The sequence below is a fragment of the Athene noctua genome, chromosome 27, assembly GCF_965140245.1.
Source record: "Athene noctua chromosome 27, bAthNoc1.hap1.1, whole genome shotgun sequence".
Lineage (NCBI taxonomy): Eukaryota > Metazoa > Chordata > Aves > Strigiformes > Strigidae > Athene > Athene noctua.
In genome coordinates this window covers 2,091,546-2,105,580 of record NC_134063.1, presented here as the reverse complement: position 1 = coordinate 2,105,580, position 14,035 = coordinate 2,091,546, and the positions used below count along the sequence as shown (strand labels likewise).

Below are 14,035 nucleotides of genomic sequence, written 5' to 3'. Positions count from 1 at the left end.
ACCCCAAAACCCCTATGTCCTTCCAAAATACCCCTTATATACCCCATATCCCCCCCAAACCCCCTGATCCCCCCAAATCACCCCCACATATCCCCCCAAATTCCCCCATATTCCACCAAATCACATTAAAAACCACATATCCCCTCAAATCACTCCCCCATATCCCCCAAACCACCCCTTATCCCCCCAAATCACCCTCATGTTCCCCCATATTAACCCAAAACCACCCATATCCCCCAAAATCACCCCAAAATCCCCCCATATCCCCTAAATCACCCCCAAAACCTCCCCATATCCTCCCAATTATCCCCATAGCAACCCAACCCCCCCAATCACCCATATCTCCCCAAATCACCTCAAAACCTCCCCATATTGGCACAACCTCCCATATCCTCCCAAAATACCCCTTATATCCCCCAAATCACCCCCCATATCTCCCCCCAAACCCCCCATATCCCACCAAACCACCCCCATATCCCCCAAATTTCCCCCCATATCCTCTCAACCCCCAATATACCCCCACATCACCTCAAAACCACCCAAATTCCCCCATAACCCTCCCTATCTCCCCAAATCTCCCCAAATCACCTCAAAACTTCCACATATCACCCCAAGTCCCCCTATATCACCCCATATCCCCCATATTACCCCCAAAACCACCCATATCCCATATTACCCCAAAACCTCCCCACCCTCCACCGCCAAGGCCCCGGGCGAGGCCCTGGGTGCGGACATGGCGGCCACCTTCCCCGAGCCCTGCTCAGCACCTTGTGGCTCCCCGCGCAGCCCCGTCTCGGGGCAGGGGCTCGGGGCACTGCTGGGCGCGGGCCGGTGGCCGGGGGTGGGGGTTCCCCAGCCGGTTTGAAGAGCGGCTGCGGGCGAGGCGCGGGCCCGTGTGCCCGGCTGCCTCCCGCCGCCGGCCCCTGGCACCGGCGGGACCTGGCACCTGAGCTCGGGCAACGGGGAGGCTCCGGGAGGGGCCTGAGCACAGCGGCCTGCGCACAGCGGCCGATGCCAGCCAGGACTCGCTCCCCCCAAGCCATTCCTCAGCCTGAGCGGCAAACCCTCCCCGCTGTGCACCCCCATTTCCCTCCTGCTGAGGCAGCTCTGCTGGGCCTCGTTGCATTTATTGTGGCTCAAAGGCGGCGGAGGATTCCATGTCCACGTATCGCATCTCCCTGACACCCCGGTGCTCTCCTAACCCAGCGCCCGTGTCCCGCTGCCAGCCTGCCCTGCGCCCGCGGATCCCGGCCGTACTGCAGCAATGCAGCAAGCTGCAGGCACGCGATTCCCCTGTTATTAATTCAGCTCAGTCTCCTGTGATTAATTGAGTGTCTCTTTGAAGCTCCCTTGTATGCTCTTCGCAACAACAACAGGAAGCAGCGAATAACCGGCGGCCTGAGGAGGACCTGAAGGGCCTTTTAAAAACCCTGGAGTCGGGACACGAGGCACCCCCAGCAGCCCCCCCGGCGGGATTCCCCCGTTCCCTCTTGTCCCACGGTACCTCGGGGTGTGCAATACCCCCTCGGGGTGTGCAATATCCCCCACCCTGGCACAGCCCAGAAACCCACCGGGCTTTGGGGAGCTCAGGCACAGCTCCCGGGAGACACTCAGGGGACGGGCACTGCTCCTTTGTTGTTGACTTTCTTGGTTTTATTTTCCTGGTGCAAGTTCTTCCCCCCCCGCAGAGCCCGATCCCCGCAGATGAAACGCCCGCGTGTTGACGGGGGTGGGCGGGTGCCGGCCTCCCTCCCGCAACCCGAGAGCTCGAGGGCCGCGGGGCCCGGCGGAGCGGCCCCGTGCGGGGCGGCGGCGGGGCGGGCCGGTGCCCCTTGTGCCGCCGTGCCCGCTGTGCCCGCCGGGCCCGGCCGCGCCGCGGTGGCGGCCGGAGGCGGCGGTGCCGCCCCGTCCCGTCCCGTCCCGCCCCCCGGTCCCTCCGTGACCCCGCGGCCGATCACTTCCAGGGCGGCCCCGGCTCCCGATTTGAAAATGCAGGAGCGGCTGCTGGTGCTGCTGTGCGCGCTGGCGCGGCGGCGGGCGGGCGGGCGGCGGGCCATGGCCGGGACCGGAGCCGGAGCCGAGGCTGGAGCCGGGGCCTGGGACGGGCCGCAGCGGCGCGCCTGGCTCCGGCACTACTACAGCCAGCGGCAGAAACGCCTCATGACGGTGACCGGGGCGGGGAGGGAGGCGGGGGTGCGCCGGGGACGGGGCGCGATCGGTGGCGGACTGGAAGGACGCGGGGACGTAAAGGAGGGGACGTGGGGACGGGGGGGATGGAGGTCAGGAGGGACACGGGAGGACACGCGCGTCACGGGGACACAAAGGATGAGGGACACAGGCGGCCTGTGGGACATCGGACACGCGGACGTGAAGGATGTGGGACGGAAAGGACACGGCGGGTACACAGGCCCTGGGGACACAAAGAACGGGGAACGGGGGGGGTGCGCAGGACACGAAGTACAGAGACGGGAAGGATGGGGGGGACACAGAGGTCACGAGGAGGACACGGGTCGCAGGGACACAAAGGGTGCGGGACATGGGGCACACAAAAGACACGTGGTGGACACAGAGGTCACAAAGGGAACATGGGGGATAGGGGGGACGCGAAGACAAGGACACAAAGGATGGCGGGGCCTGAAGGACACGGCACTTGAAGGACACAAGATTTGAACCCAGTCACAAAGGACTGGGGATGCTGAGGACATGAAGGAGGGGGTGACATGAAAGGTGGGGGACAAAAAGGATGGGGGATATGAAGGGCCTGGGTACACGTGGCAGCAAGGACAAGCGGTTGGGGGGGGGAACATGGGAAACCCACTTCCCTGGGCAGTTGCCGAGTAAGGTGAAAAAAAGCCTCTTTTTAGTTTAAAGATGTTTTTATGAATTTAGTAACAGAATTTTCATAGAGGGGCCAGGAGTGTGGGTGGTCACTGCACCTTCCAAATCATGACCAAGTCCGCAGTTCACTTGGTTGCAGGAAAGCAATTAATACTCGTTAAAAAATAAACCCACAGAATAAGTGGCCACCCCAAAAGGGGACTTTTCTAGAAGGCTCCTCATCTGCAGCATCTGGACATCTTCACAACTATTGCCTGAAGGGTTTTTTGCAGTGGGGTTTCCCAGGAACAGGAAATTTCACCCAGTGGTAGTGCTGGTTGGGACCACTGGCCACGTGGCACCGGGTGTCCTCCCTGCCTTGAGCAGGTCACTTGAGCAGGGTGGTCTTCAGAGAGGGGGGGGTCCCAGGGGAAGCACTGTCTCATGCTCCCCTTGTCTCCCCATCGTGCTGCAGCTCCTGATCGCTCGTCGGAGGAGAACCAGCTGCTACTTCTACCCCCGTGCCTGGCCCAGCGTCAGGAGCGTGGACTGGTGGGAGCGGGTGGTCCTCAAGGAGTTTGGGCCCCAGGACTGGCTGGAGAAGTTTCGGATGTCCAAGGAAACCTTCTTCTACATCTGCAACCAGCTGCGGCCTGGGCTGGCTCCGCACAGTGCCCACTTCCACCCCACCCTGCCCCTGGAGAAGAGGGTGGCTGTGGCCCTGTGGCACCTGGCCACCAACGTGGAGTACCAGACTCTCAGCCCGCTCTTCGGCGTTGGGCCCTCCACGGTGCAGACGTGTGTCCGGGAGGTGAGCTATGCTGTTGTCTTGCTGCTGAAGCCTGTCTACCTCCGGCTGCCCAACGAGAAGGAGCTGGAGAACATGGTGCGCATCTTCCGCACCCGCTGGGGCTTCCCGCATTGCATCGGTGCCCTGGACAGTCTTCACATCCCCATCCACCCGCCCCTGCGCCTCAGCGCTGACTACTGCAACGGCCAGGGCTGGCACTCCATCCTGACACAGGCCACCGTGGATGGGCTGGGCCAGTTCTGGGATGTCTCCACTGCCTTCCCCGGCAGCATGGAGAACAGTGCGGTTCTGGAGAGCTCCAGCCTGTGGGTGCTGGCCAAGGAGGGCCGGCTGTGCCCCAACCCTCCCAAGCACTTCATGGGGAAGGCACAGAAGTACGTGCTGCTGGGTGATGCCACCTACCCCTTGCAAGACTGGATCCTCAAGCCCTACCAGGAGGACGAGAACCTCACCCAGCGGCAGCTGCAGTTCAACTACCGCCTGAAGCGGGCGCACAGCGTGATCGAGAATGCCTTCCTGCGCCTGAAGGCGCGCTGGCAGATCCTCCTCAAGTGCGATGACTGCAGCCTGGAGCTGCTGCCCACCCTCGTCCTTGCTTGCTGCATCCTGCACAATGTCTGCGAAGCCCATGACAACCCCTTCAATGAAGAGTGGCTGGAGGGCACCGAGCCGACTGAGCTGCCTAAGCCCTGCCAGCCTGCGCCTGCTGCCATGGAGGACAGCCGGGCCGAGCAAGTGCGCGAGCTGATGTGCCAGTACTTCGAGAGCTGTGGGGAGGGCTGACGGGGCCAGAGGGGAGAAGCAGCCCTGCGCATCCTTGCTCGCAGACTTCCCATGGACTCCGGCAAACATTGGCCCAGCAGTACCGGGCTGTTCAGCAAAGGACTGCACCCTGTCACCTCTGCCAAAGGCTGCCAGCAGAGTGAGGAAGGCTGCTGGCTGCAGTGGCTGTTCCTGGGGTGGGGAGGGGGGTGTCTTTGTCATGCTGACGCTGTTTTTGCCACAGTGGTTTCAGGCAGTGGAATGTATTTTGTGCCCTTCCTCTCTTCCAGGATTTGAGCAGTCTGGTGGTGTGTTGTGTGCTGCATGAGTAAAGTCGGGATTGGGGCTGGGTGAGGGAGAGGGCTGCCTGGGTCTCCCTTTCCTGGGAGCATGTTTCTATCCTGAGGCCCCTCCATCAGGCCGAAACCAGCAGGAGGCTGGAAATAAGGCGGCAAAATCCCCTCGAAGGTATGAAACTTGCTGCGTAAACATACTTGGGAGGAGAAGGGAAGGAAAAGGCAGAGCAGAGGGCTGGCACCAGCCTGCAATGAAATTGCATTTGCAACCTCCTGGCAGCACGTGCTGCCCTCAGGGGAAGCGGGCTGGGCTGCCGCAGCCGGGTGTCCCTCCTCACCCCTCTCCAGAGGGGTTTGCTCTGAAGGTCCACGGCTCAGCCTCAGAGGTCCCTCCCCATCGCACCCACCAGCTCTTTCTGCCGGCACCTATGATCTCTGATCCCAGCCCGGCTGCAGCGTGAGTAGAAACGTGCAGCTCTGCCCCCGGCTCGTCTGAGAAATCGAGTGCCTGTGGTTTATTCCCACCGTCGTGCTGCAGGCAGGAGCCCGGTGGCACTCTGCTGGTCCAGGGCAGGGCCGCAGCGCAGCGGCAGCTCCATCAGCACTTTGCTGGGAGGTGGTAGGCGGGGGGGGGGCGCGGGGGGAGCGGCACAGACACGTCCCGCTGTGCCGCCCTCCTCACGGGGCCGGGACCTGCCGCCCGCGGGGCTCGGCAGGGCCGGGCTGTCCCAGGTGGAGGCAGCTGGCAGAGCCCCGGGGCGGGGACGCGGTGCCCGGGCCGCCGGGAGAACGGCGGCTACCGCCGCCTCGCCGCAGCGGGGCAGGAGAAGGGGGGCGGCTTGGGGCGAGCTCCGCGGCGGGGCCGTGTCCGCGGTCCCCGGGAAGGGGCTCCCCAGGGCTGCGCAGGGCCTCGGGGTGGCTCTGGCGGCCATGGGCAGGCCCCGCTCCCCCCGCGCCTGCGCGCCGCCGCCACCGCGCATGCGCCGCCGCTGCCCCGCGGTCCCCCGCCCTCCCCTACCCGGAAGTGCCTGGCGGAGGCGCTGCTGCGGTCACGTGAGGGAGCAACATGGCGGCCTACGGTGAGCGTGGGGACCGGCCCCGGGCGCCTCCGGCCTCCCCGACTCGGGTCTTTCCCTCCGCCACGTCAGGGCCCGGCCCGGGCCGGCGTCCCCGGTTGAACGCGGCAGGGCTGGCGTGGTCGCGGCGGGGGCTCTGTGTCGGTCCCGGGGATCCGGTCAGGCCGAGGCCGGGCCCTTCCCGTGGGGTCAGGCGCGGTCCCGGGGTCTGGCTCTGCTCGGTCTGTCGGCACCGGGCCGGGGCTCGTCCGCTGCGCCGCGGCGCCCCTTTCACCGCCGCGGCAGCTGCCGGGCCGCTGCACTCTCTGCCCCGGGGTTGAGGGACCGGTGTTTGAGGGGGGAGCTGGTCCCAGGGCCCCCCCTGACTGCCTTCCCCGTGTGCAGGAGCGTGACTGGGAGAAGCCCCGCTCGAGGCCTGCGTGCGACCGGATCCTGCCCCCCAGCTTCTGCCGGAGCCATGGGGATAGAGGAGGAGGTGGAGGCCATCGGCCAGACGCTGGTGGACGCAGCCCAGCCCCTGCCCGCCCGGTTTCGGGCCCTTTTCACCCTGCGTAACCTGGGCGGCCGCGCGGCTGTGGACTGGATCAGCCAGGCCTTTGGGGATGGCTCTGCGCTGCTGAAGCACGAGCTGGCCTACTGCCTGGGCCAGATGCAGGATGAGGCGGCCATCCCTGTGCTCATCCGAGTGCTGGGGGACACCAGCCAGGAGCCCATGGTCAGGCACGAGGCAGGTATGATAGCAGCTCCTGTAGCTGTGGGTGCAGCAGAGGGGTGCAGCAGAGGGGTCCAGCCTGCAGCTGGGACTTGCAGGTGCTTCCCCCCATAATGGCCTGATCCAGCTTGGGCGTCATGGCTTGGAAAACCTTGAGACATGTAACCACCTCACCACATCCCCTAGCCAGTCCCAACTGGACGGGTTGGGCAAGCTTTTCCCTTCCTGCTGGTCAGGCTCGCTCCTGCCATGTTTATTTGCCAGGCTGGCTCATTTAGGATCGGTCAGAGTCAGGCCTGTGTCACCACTTCAGGGCAGGGCCAGGCTTTGCTGGAGGACACAGCAGGGTGTCCCTGATAACATCCTGACACTTTCTTCCCATGTCCTTCCTTCAGGTGAAGCCCTGGGTGCGATTGGGAATCCCGATGTGCTGGATATTCTGAAACGCTATTCGAGTGATCCCGTGGTTGAGGTGAGGTTTGCTGAGGGGGGTCATTTCCTGTGGGGTGCAGCGCTGCTGCTTCAAGAGAGTGAGGCAGGTCTCCCGGCAAGCCCTTGGCTGGGGACAGTAACACCAGGAGTGGCATCCTGCTGTGTGCTGGTGCCCAGCTGCCATCAGGGAGCTCTATCCCGCAGCCAGGGCTGTGTCCCTGTCCCTGCAGGTGGCAGAGACGTGTCAGCTGGCAGTGAAGAGGCTGGAGTGGCTGCAGGAGAACAAGCAGGAGCCGGGTGCCAGCCCCTACCTCTCTGTGGATCCTGCTCCTCCTGCTGAGGAGACGGATGTCGCCAAACTCCGTGAAACCCTCCTGGATGAGTCCCACACGCTGTTCGACCGCTACAGGGCCATGTTTGCCCTGCGAAACCTCGGGGGCCAGGCTGCTGTGCTGGCGCTGGCAGACGGTAAGGGCCAGTGTGAGGCTGCCTGCAGTCTCCTTGCTGTAAATCTGTATAGGTTAATCCAGGATTGGCCCTTCCCAAATCCAGGGCTGCCAGAGCTGCAGGGCTCCTCTTAGGCTCTTCACACATTTGTTTCTAGAGCTGGTGTCCCCCTGCTTGCTTGCAGAAGCCACATCTCAAAGTGCTTTGTGCTTTCTGGTATTTCACACCTCTCTTGCTGTCCTCCAGGCCCCCTTTCTCCGTGGGTAGAGGGGGGGAGAGGGCACAGTCTGTAATGTTGGCTTGGGACCAACTGGTCTGACCAGGTGGGACTTTGCCCCAGGGTGTTGGGGTCTTGCTCTCCCATTCTGGAAAGTCAGAGGCTGCCAGCCTCACCCTGCAGCTTGGGAATAGCTCTGGAGATGGGAGTGAATGTCTCCTGAGTGGGGATGGGGCAGAGCACAGCTCAGGAGCCATTTGGACCCACTCCCCAGCCCAAGGGAAGGAGGCGGCAGCTTTCCAGCCACCTGGGACGAGCTGAGGGCGCGTCTGCACTGTGAGACGAGGCGTGCAGGGATCTGTCAGCTCCTGCTATGGCTGCTCAGTCCTGCGGCACGGGAGGCCTCGAGGCTGTGGCTGTGCTGCCAGTCTGCCTCGGCCTGGTGGCACAGGGGTCCCACGGGCAGCGCAGGCTCCCCGTGGCATCTGAGGGTGTTGCCGTCATGGGAGTGTGTCCCTATGCTGCTGGGGCTGTGCAGGGTCGGGGAGCGGGGTGGGACAGCCCTTCCCCAAAAGCCCCCACAGCGTCCCCCAGCTTTTGGATGGGGGGTTCTTTCCAAGCCTCCCCAGGCGCTCAGGGAGCAGTGGCAGCTCACTGTCGCCTCCTCCCCGCAGGACTGCGCTGCGGCAGCGCGCTCTTCCGCCATGAGATTGGGTACGTGCTGGGCCAGATGCAGGATGAGGCCTGTGTCCCGCAGCTGACGGCTGCGCTGCGCAGCCGCACCGAGAGCCCCATGGTGCGCCACGAGTGCGCCGAGGCCCTGGGCTCCATCGCCCGCCCCTCCTGCCTGGAGACCCTGCGCGCCTTTGCCCACGACGAGGAACGGGTGGTGCGGGAGAGCTGCGAGGTGGCGCTGGATATGTACGAGTATGAGAACAGCACCCAGTTCCAGTATGCCGATGGGCTCTGCAAGCTGCAGGCCTCCACCTGAGCCACGGCTTGGGTGGGGGGCACGGACTGGGTGGGCTGCCTCCCTCCCCGGCCCACTGCATTTTCACAGCTGCCTCCATTGATGTGGATCTGTGCCTTGCTGTGGTGGAGGTGGAACTGGATTTTCTCTCTGGCACAATTACAGCCACTTTCTCCCTCCAAATCCAGGCTGAGCTGCTACTTGCCCCCTGCCCCGCCACCCCCTGTTTCCTGGATCTGCCCCTTTTTCCCTGCCAGGATCAGCACTGTCTGCCTGCAGCCTGGCTCAGGGCTTGGATCTGGTGGGCTCTGCTCTGCACGTCGGAGCCTGTCGTGGCTGTGCAGGGCCTGGGGCTGCTCCGGGCTTGTGCTGCTGCAGCGGTTCAATGTGAAACAGCTCCCCTCTCCCTGCCTTAGCTCTGCTGAGGGGGTCAGGGCTGGCTTTGGGCACCCGCTCTCATAGGTTGTAGCAGTGCGATGCCTTGAAATCACCCTTCGTACTGGTGCTGAGTCGGGTCCCTCCTTGCCTCTGTGGTGGAGGAGCTGCTGTGGGTTTGGCCTCTCCTGTCAGGGCAGGCCAGGGCTGTGCTTGCAGCAGCCTTTGCCCTGGGATGGGGGTTGTTTCATGGCAAAGTTTGGAAGATTTGGCTGCACTGCTGCTTTCTGCAGGGAACGGCGCTGCCATTAGGGCTTACAGGGTGAGGCAGGGCCTGTCCAGACTTTCCCCTGCATTTAACCAGACCTGGGAGGGCTGAGGCTGGTGTCTGCTGCCGTCACCCAGCACCCAAACCCCCAGGCAGCTCAGTGTGGGCACGGGGGGCTGCCAGGGAATAAAGCTGGGGGGGAGAGCTCCTGCGTGAGTTGAGTTGTGATTTAACCCTTGCCCAGATGTGGGATGCACCCAGCTCCTCCGGGTCGGGCCTCAGCAAGGAACCCTGGGGCTGCCATGATAGAATCATAGAACAGAATCATTTAGGTTGGAAAAGACTTAAGATCAAGTCAAACTGTAATGGGAGCAGAGAACATGGGGTGGGGTCCCGGACGTCATGGGGTAAGCCCCTCTTCCCCCCCTTCCCTAGCAGGTCTGGAGAGGGGGCCAGACCTTGCCCATGGGCTGCCCCAGGAGCCCCCATGGTGCTGCCTGGCGGAGGGGCCAGTGGAATCCCACTGCACCCCGGGGACTGGCATCCTCCTGACAGGGCTTTTCCCCTTCACCCAAGTCTCCCTGTGAGTTGCTTCCAGGCTCAATCCTCTTAGTCCCTAAAGCTGCTGCTGCAGCCACCTCGGCATACATGGGGCTCTGGTGCTCGGGGACGCAGCTAGAGCGGGGAGCCCCAGCCCAGTCTGGCCCAGTTCAGGGTGCCACGGAATGGGGTTTTACTGGAGACATGATTTATTTTGGTCTGTACATGCTTACTGAAACTCAGACCCATATGCCCCGCTGCTGTGGATGGGGAGTGGTTTGTGTGATGCAGAGGAGCAGGGCCACCGATCCTCTGTTCCTCAGCACTGGAGACAAAGACCTGATGTTTTCACACTTTCAGCAGCTGTTAGGGGGCTTCTTGCCCTCCTGTCATCCTCTGTAGCCCCTGGCTCCCAGGCAGGACCCAGCCAGCACCCACCGCCAAGCTTTAGGGTGTCTCTGCACCCATCTGTGTCCCCTGCGGGCGGTGGGGCGGGGTGGGGGGACGTGCCATTCCCCCTTGCGATGTTATCGACGTGAGGCAGCCGCCGGCTCCGCGCCTGGCCCTTGCTGGCGTGTGGGCTTGGGCACGCTGCCTGCGGGCTCCCCGGTGTTTGCCCCTGGGTTTGTCCCTGCTTATCTCTCCGACTGCTCCAGCCCTTCCTCTCCACAGTTCTTCAGCGTTTTCACAGGTATTTCACTCGGACCATGCAGGCTTGTTTGCAAATCTCTCTGTGCCAGCATTTGCCTCCGCTCCCTCAAATGCCTTTTAAACCAAAATTGGAACAAAACTGGTGTGTTTGCAGCCAGGATCTTGCTGGGGTGACCTGGGTGGAGGAGAACTCGGGCGTTGAGCCCTGACTTGGCACCGAGCCGTTGTGGGCACCTTCATCCTTCCCCTGGCTCACCCGCCCTGGGAAGCGTTCAGGGTTTTTTTTTTTCAAGGCTGCTGCTGGTCGAGGCCAAACCCCACACCCTTCTGGTGCAGAGCACATCGCTTTTGGGTGATGCCTGGACCCTGCACCCCCCTGCAGGCTGCTCCACGCCGGAGGAGCAACACTGGGCACCAGGGTGCCACACGCAGCAGCCGAGGCGAAGCTCTGGGCAGTGACAGCCCCTCGCTGTGGGCCGCTTGGCTGCAGCCGGACTCTGCGCAGCAAACGGGACCCCGTGGGGCCTCCCCCCGGCATGGGGCTGCAGCGGCCATCCCCTCTGCCCATCCCCTCCCTGCTCGGAGGGCGCCGTGTCCTCCAGGACACGGCACTGCTGCCAGGATTTCACACCATCTGCTCAGGGGATCTGGGACATGCCGAGGGATTTAACCAAGCACAGGGGAGCGGGGGAGGCCTCAGGGTGTCCCTCCCCATCCTTGCCTTTGGGCTTTCTCCAGCTGCAGAGGATTCCCTACATCTGGAGGGGTGGAGGTACCTGTGGTGCTGTCAGAGGGGTAGATTCTTGGGACCCTGAGCCATGTCAGAGCCTGCTGGTCACCCCCCAGGCTGAGCCTGCCGGGGCTGTGCCCGGATTAGCAGGTGGTAAGCTCCTTCCCGTGGATGCTCTGTCCTTTGGTGGCAGCGGGTGAGCGGCTCCCTGTCGCACGGAGGGCGAGTGGCACTGCCACTGGGCATGGGAACCCCGCTGTCCCCGTGAGCCGCTGCCACCGAGGAGCTTCACGGACCCTAATGCCACTTCTCCCCTGCAGCCCCCTCTGTGGCACAGGCTTTGGGTGTGGGGGGAGCTGGCAATGGCCCTGGCAGGGGGCACCCCACTCCCTGGCACCGGGGAGGCGTTGGGGTCACGGCACTTGCTGCAGTATCCCCCCGAGGAGGATGGGGTGCTGTACGTGGACTACAAGCCCCCCGCCCTGGACAGCATCCGACTGCCCCGCTATGTCGTTTACCTGATGATGGGAGCCACCCTGGTGCTGCTGGTGGTATACGCCATCATGGGGCACCTCATCAAGGACCTGATGCACGACTTTGCTGGTGAGTGCTACCCAGAGCAGGGCTGAGCTCTGGGGCTGAGCTCTGGGGCTCCTTATGGGGCTGGGTGGGGAGCAAGGGGTGTCCCCCAAACCTGGAGGCTTTGCCGTGGCGGGATGCGCTGCTGATGGCTCTGTGTCTGCCCCCACAGACTGGGCGTTTGGGCCCAAGCCGGAGGAGGAGAAGGTGGTGATGGCTAAGGGGACCGTGCCGGAGGTGGAGTGGCTGGAGGAGGAGGAGGAGGACAGGGTGCTGGCAGAGGTTAAACCGGAGCGTGAAGGCACCAGTGCCCTGCCTGGCATGGACATCCCACTGGGGCTGCTCACCGCTGCCCCGCGCAGCTCCATCTCTTTTGCCGACACCCCCAAGAAAAGGTTTTTCTAGAGCCGGGGAACTTGGCCCCACCACCCCCAGGACCTCTCAGCCATGCCTGGCCACTAGGTCACAGCATGGACCCTGGCCCCCGACTGGGGTGCAGGGGTAATGCTGCCTGGTGCTGGCACGTGGCTTCACCCGTCCTCAGCACAACCCCACACGCTTCTCTCGGGGCTGCTCTTGCTGACCCCCAATAAAGCAGCCTGCTCCAGCCCCGCTCTCTTGCCCCTTAGCCAGGTGTGGGCACAGGGAGGTGGCAGGGCTGGGACACCTCGACCTTCCTCTGGGGACAGCAGCATCCCTCAGCGGAGCTGTGCTGGCCCCTGGGCCCGCGTGTGTGGGGAGGGAGGGACAGACATGTGGGTGTACATGCATGGAAAACTGGGTGTGGAAGGGTGGGTGCTTGGGGGTACAAACCCCTGGCAGGAGGGAACACCCCAGACACGTGTGGGGGCCGGGGGCACAGTCATGGGCACATGCACACGCGCGCACACACACACACACATACTTGCCTACGGGGAGACCCATGTCAGTGCAACCATGCGCTGACGTGCAGGAAGGGACAGACCAACAGCTGAGGTTGGATTTGCTCCTGATGGACACCTGGTGCCTTGACACTGCCAGGCCATGGCCCCCCTGCAGCGGGGCAGAGCTCTGTGACACCCACAGCCAGCTGTGGGGGGAAAAGCACCCATGGGCACCACTTGGGTTCTGGGTGGGGGCACTGGGGATGGGGGAGGCACCGTATGGACCCCCATTCCCTGCCTTAAACCCAGCCTGGGGCTGGACACCCCCCCATCCCTCCAGTGGGGACCCTGTCCCCATGTCCCCAGGCTCCTTCTTCACCCCTTGAGGAATCGCCACGGGCTGGGTGGCCCTGCTGAAGCCCACGGTGCAGCCCTGGGGTGCCGCCAGCCACCCCGTGCCTCGGTTTTCCCTGTGCCCCGGCGGGTGGGGGCTGTGAGGCGGAGTGGAGCAGCTTGCCGTGCCAAGCTCTCACTGATAACACCATTAATATTTATCTCTTCATGCTACCCAGGCACTCCCTGGGCATGTGACAGGGTCCTGCTGGCACCAGCCACTGCATCTGGGGCCCAGCTGGGATGAGAGCTGGGAGGTGGTCTGGCACTGTCCATCTCCCCGCTCCGCTTCCAGGACAGGACAGGGTGGGGACCATGTCTGTGGGGGTGGGACACTGGCCTGGATCTGCCCCAGCAGGGACAGGGGTGCAGTGCCCCATGGGCAGAGGGAAGAGACTGGGATGGGGGAGCAGGAGGGGTGGGCACTACTCTGTGTGTCTGTCCGTCTGTCTGCCCCTCTACCCATCCATCCATCCATCCATCCATCCATCCATCCATCCATCCATCCATCCAAACATCCAAACATCCATCCACCCACCCATCCGTCCGTCCATCCGTCCGTCCGTCCATCCACTCACCGCCCCCCCCAATCCATCTGTACGTCCCTCCCTCCCCCATCCATGCACTCACCCAGGGAGTGGACCCCAGCCACGAGCACACGGGGCTGCCACTGTGATCCCTGAGGTGGTGGCTGCTGGGTGCTGGTACCTGAGCCACGGGGAGAGGTGCCACCTCCCAAGGGTTACAGGAGCCACGTTGCCATGGCACTTGACGGCACTTGTCCTCTTGAGCCCAATAAAAGCTGCCTGTTGGCCCTGGGGGCAGAGAGCAGCGGCGCAGTCAGTGCCAGAGTGGCGTGGGAGAGGAGCCCACCTTGGGGTGCAGGATCCGGCTGTGCCCCAGCCCTCTGCCAGCTTCCACCCAAAAATGCCGGGGGTCTCGCAGCCCCTCTCACTCGTGGTCCTGCTCGTCCTCACTGCCACTGCCCAGGGACAGGCTGGTAGGTGACCCACAGCCCCTCTGTACCCCTGTGCCCCAGAGGGGGTGACTATACCCACCCCAGGGCATCTGATCAGCTCCTGGGACACCTTCCCAG

At 63.6% G+C, this 14,035-nt stretch overlaps 2 protein-coding genes across 3 annotated transcripts; both read left to right on the top strand.

Moving 5' to 3' along the window:
• The first annotated feature begins 1,953 nt into the window (after positions 1-1,953).
• Positions 1,954-5,163, top strand: LOC141970977 (uncharacterized). Of its 2 annotated transcripts, none has more exons than XM_074927992.1 (2): positions 1,954-2,166; positions 3,293-5,163. In XM_074927992.1, the coding sequence occupies exons 1-2, from the start codon at positions 1,990-1,992 to the stop codon at positions 4,409-4,411; spliced, it is 1,296 nt and encodes a 431-aa protein (XP_074784093.1). In that variant the 5' UTR covers positions 1,954-1,989; the 3' UTR covers positions 4,412-5,163. The 2 variants fall into 2 exon arrangements, with proteins under 2 accessions (XP_074784093.1, XP_074784094.1); XM_074927993.1 differs by lacking the exon at positions 1,954-2,166 and adding an exon at positions 2,288-2,395.
• Positions 5,164-5,695: 532 nt separating this feature from the next.
• DOHH (deoxyhypusine hydroxylase) lies at positions 5,696-12,290 on the top strand. Its single transcript, XM_074928292.1, has 6 exons — positions 5,696-5,765; positions 6,147-6,493; positions 6,870-6,946; positions 7,137-7,374; positions 8,245-11,707; positions 11,856-12,290. The coding sequence occupies exons 2-5, from the start codon at positions 6,220-6,222 to the stop codon at positions 8,559-8,561; spliced, it is 906 nt and encodes a 301-aa protein (XP_074784393.1). The 5' UTR covers positions 5,696-5,765; positions 6,147-6,219; the 3' UTR covers positions 8,562-11,707; positions 11,856-12,290.
• Positions 12,291-14,035: the final 1,745 nt, after the last annotated feature.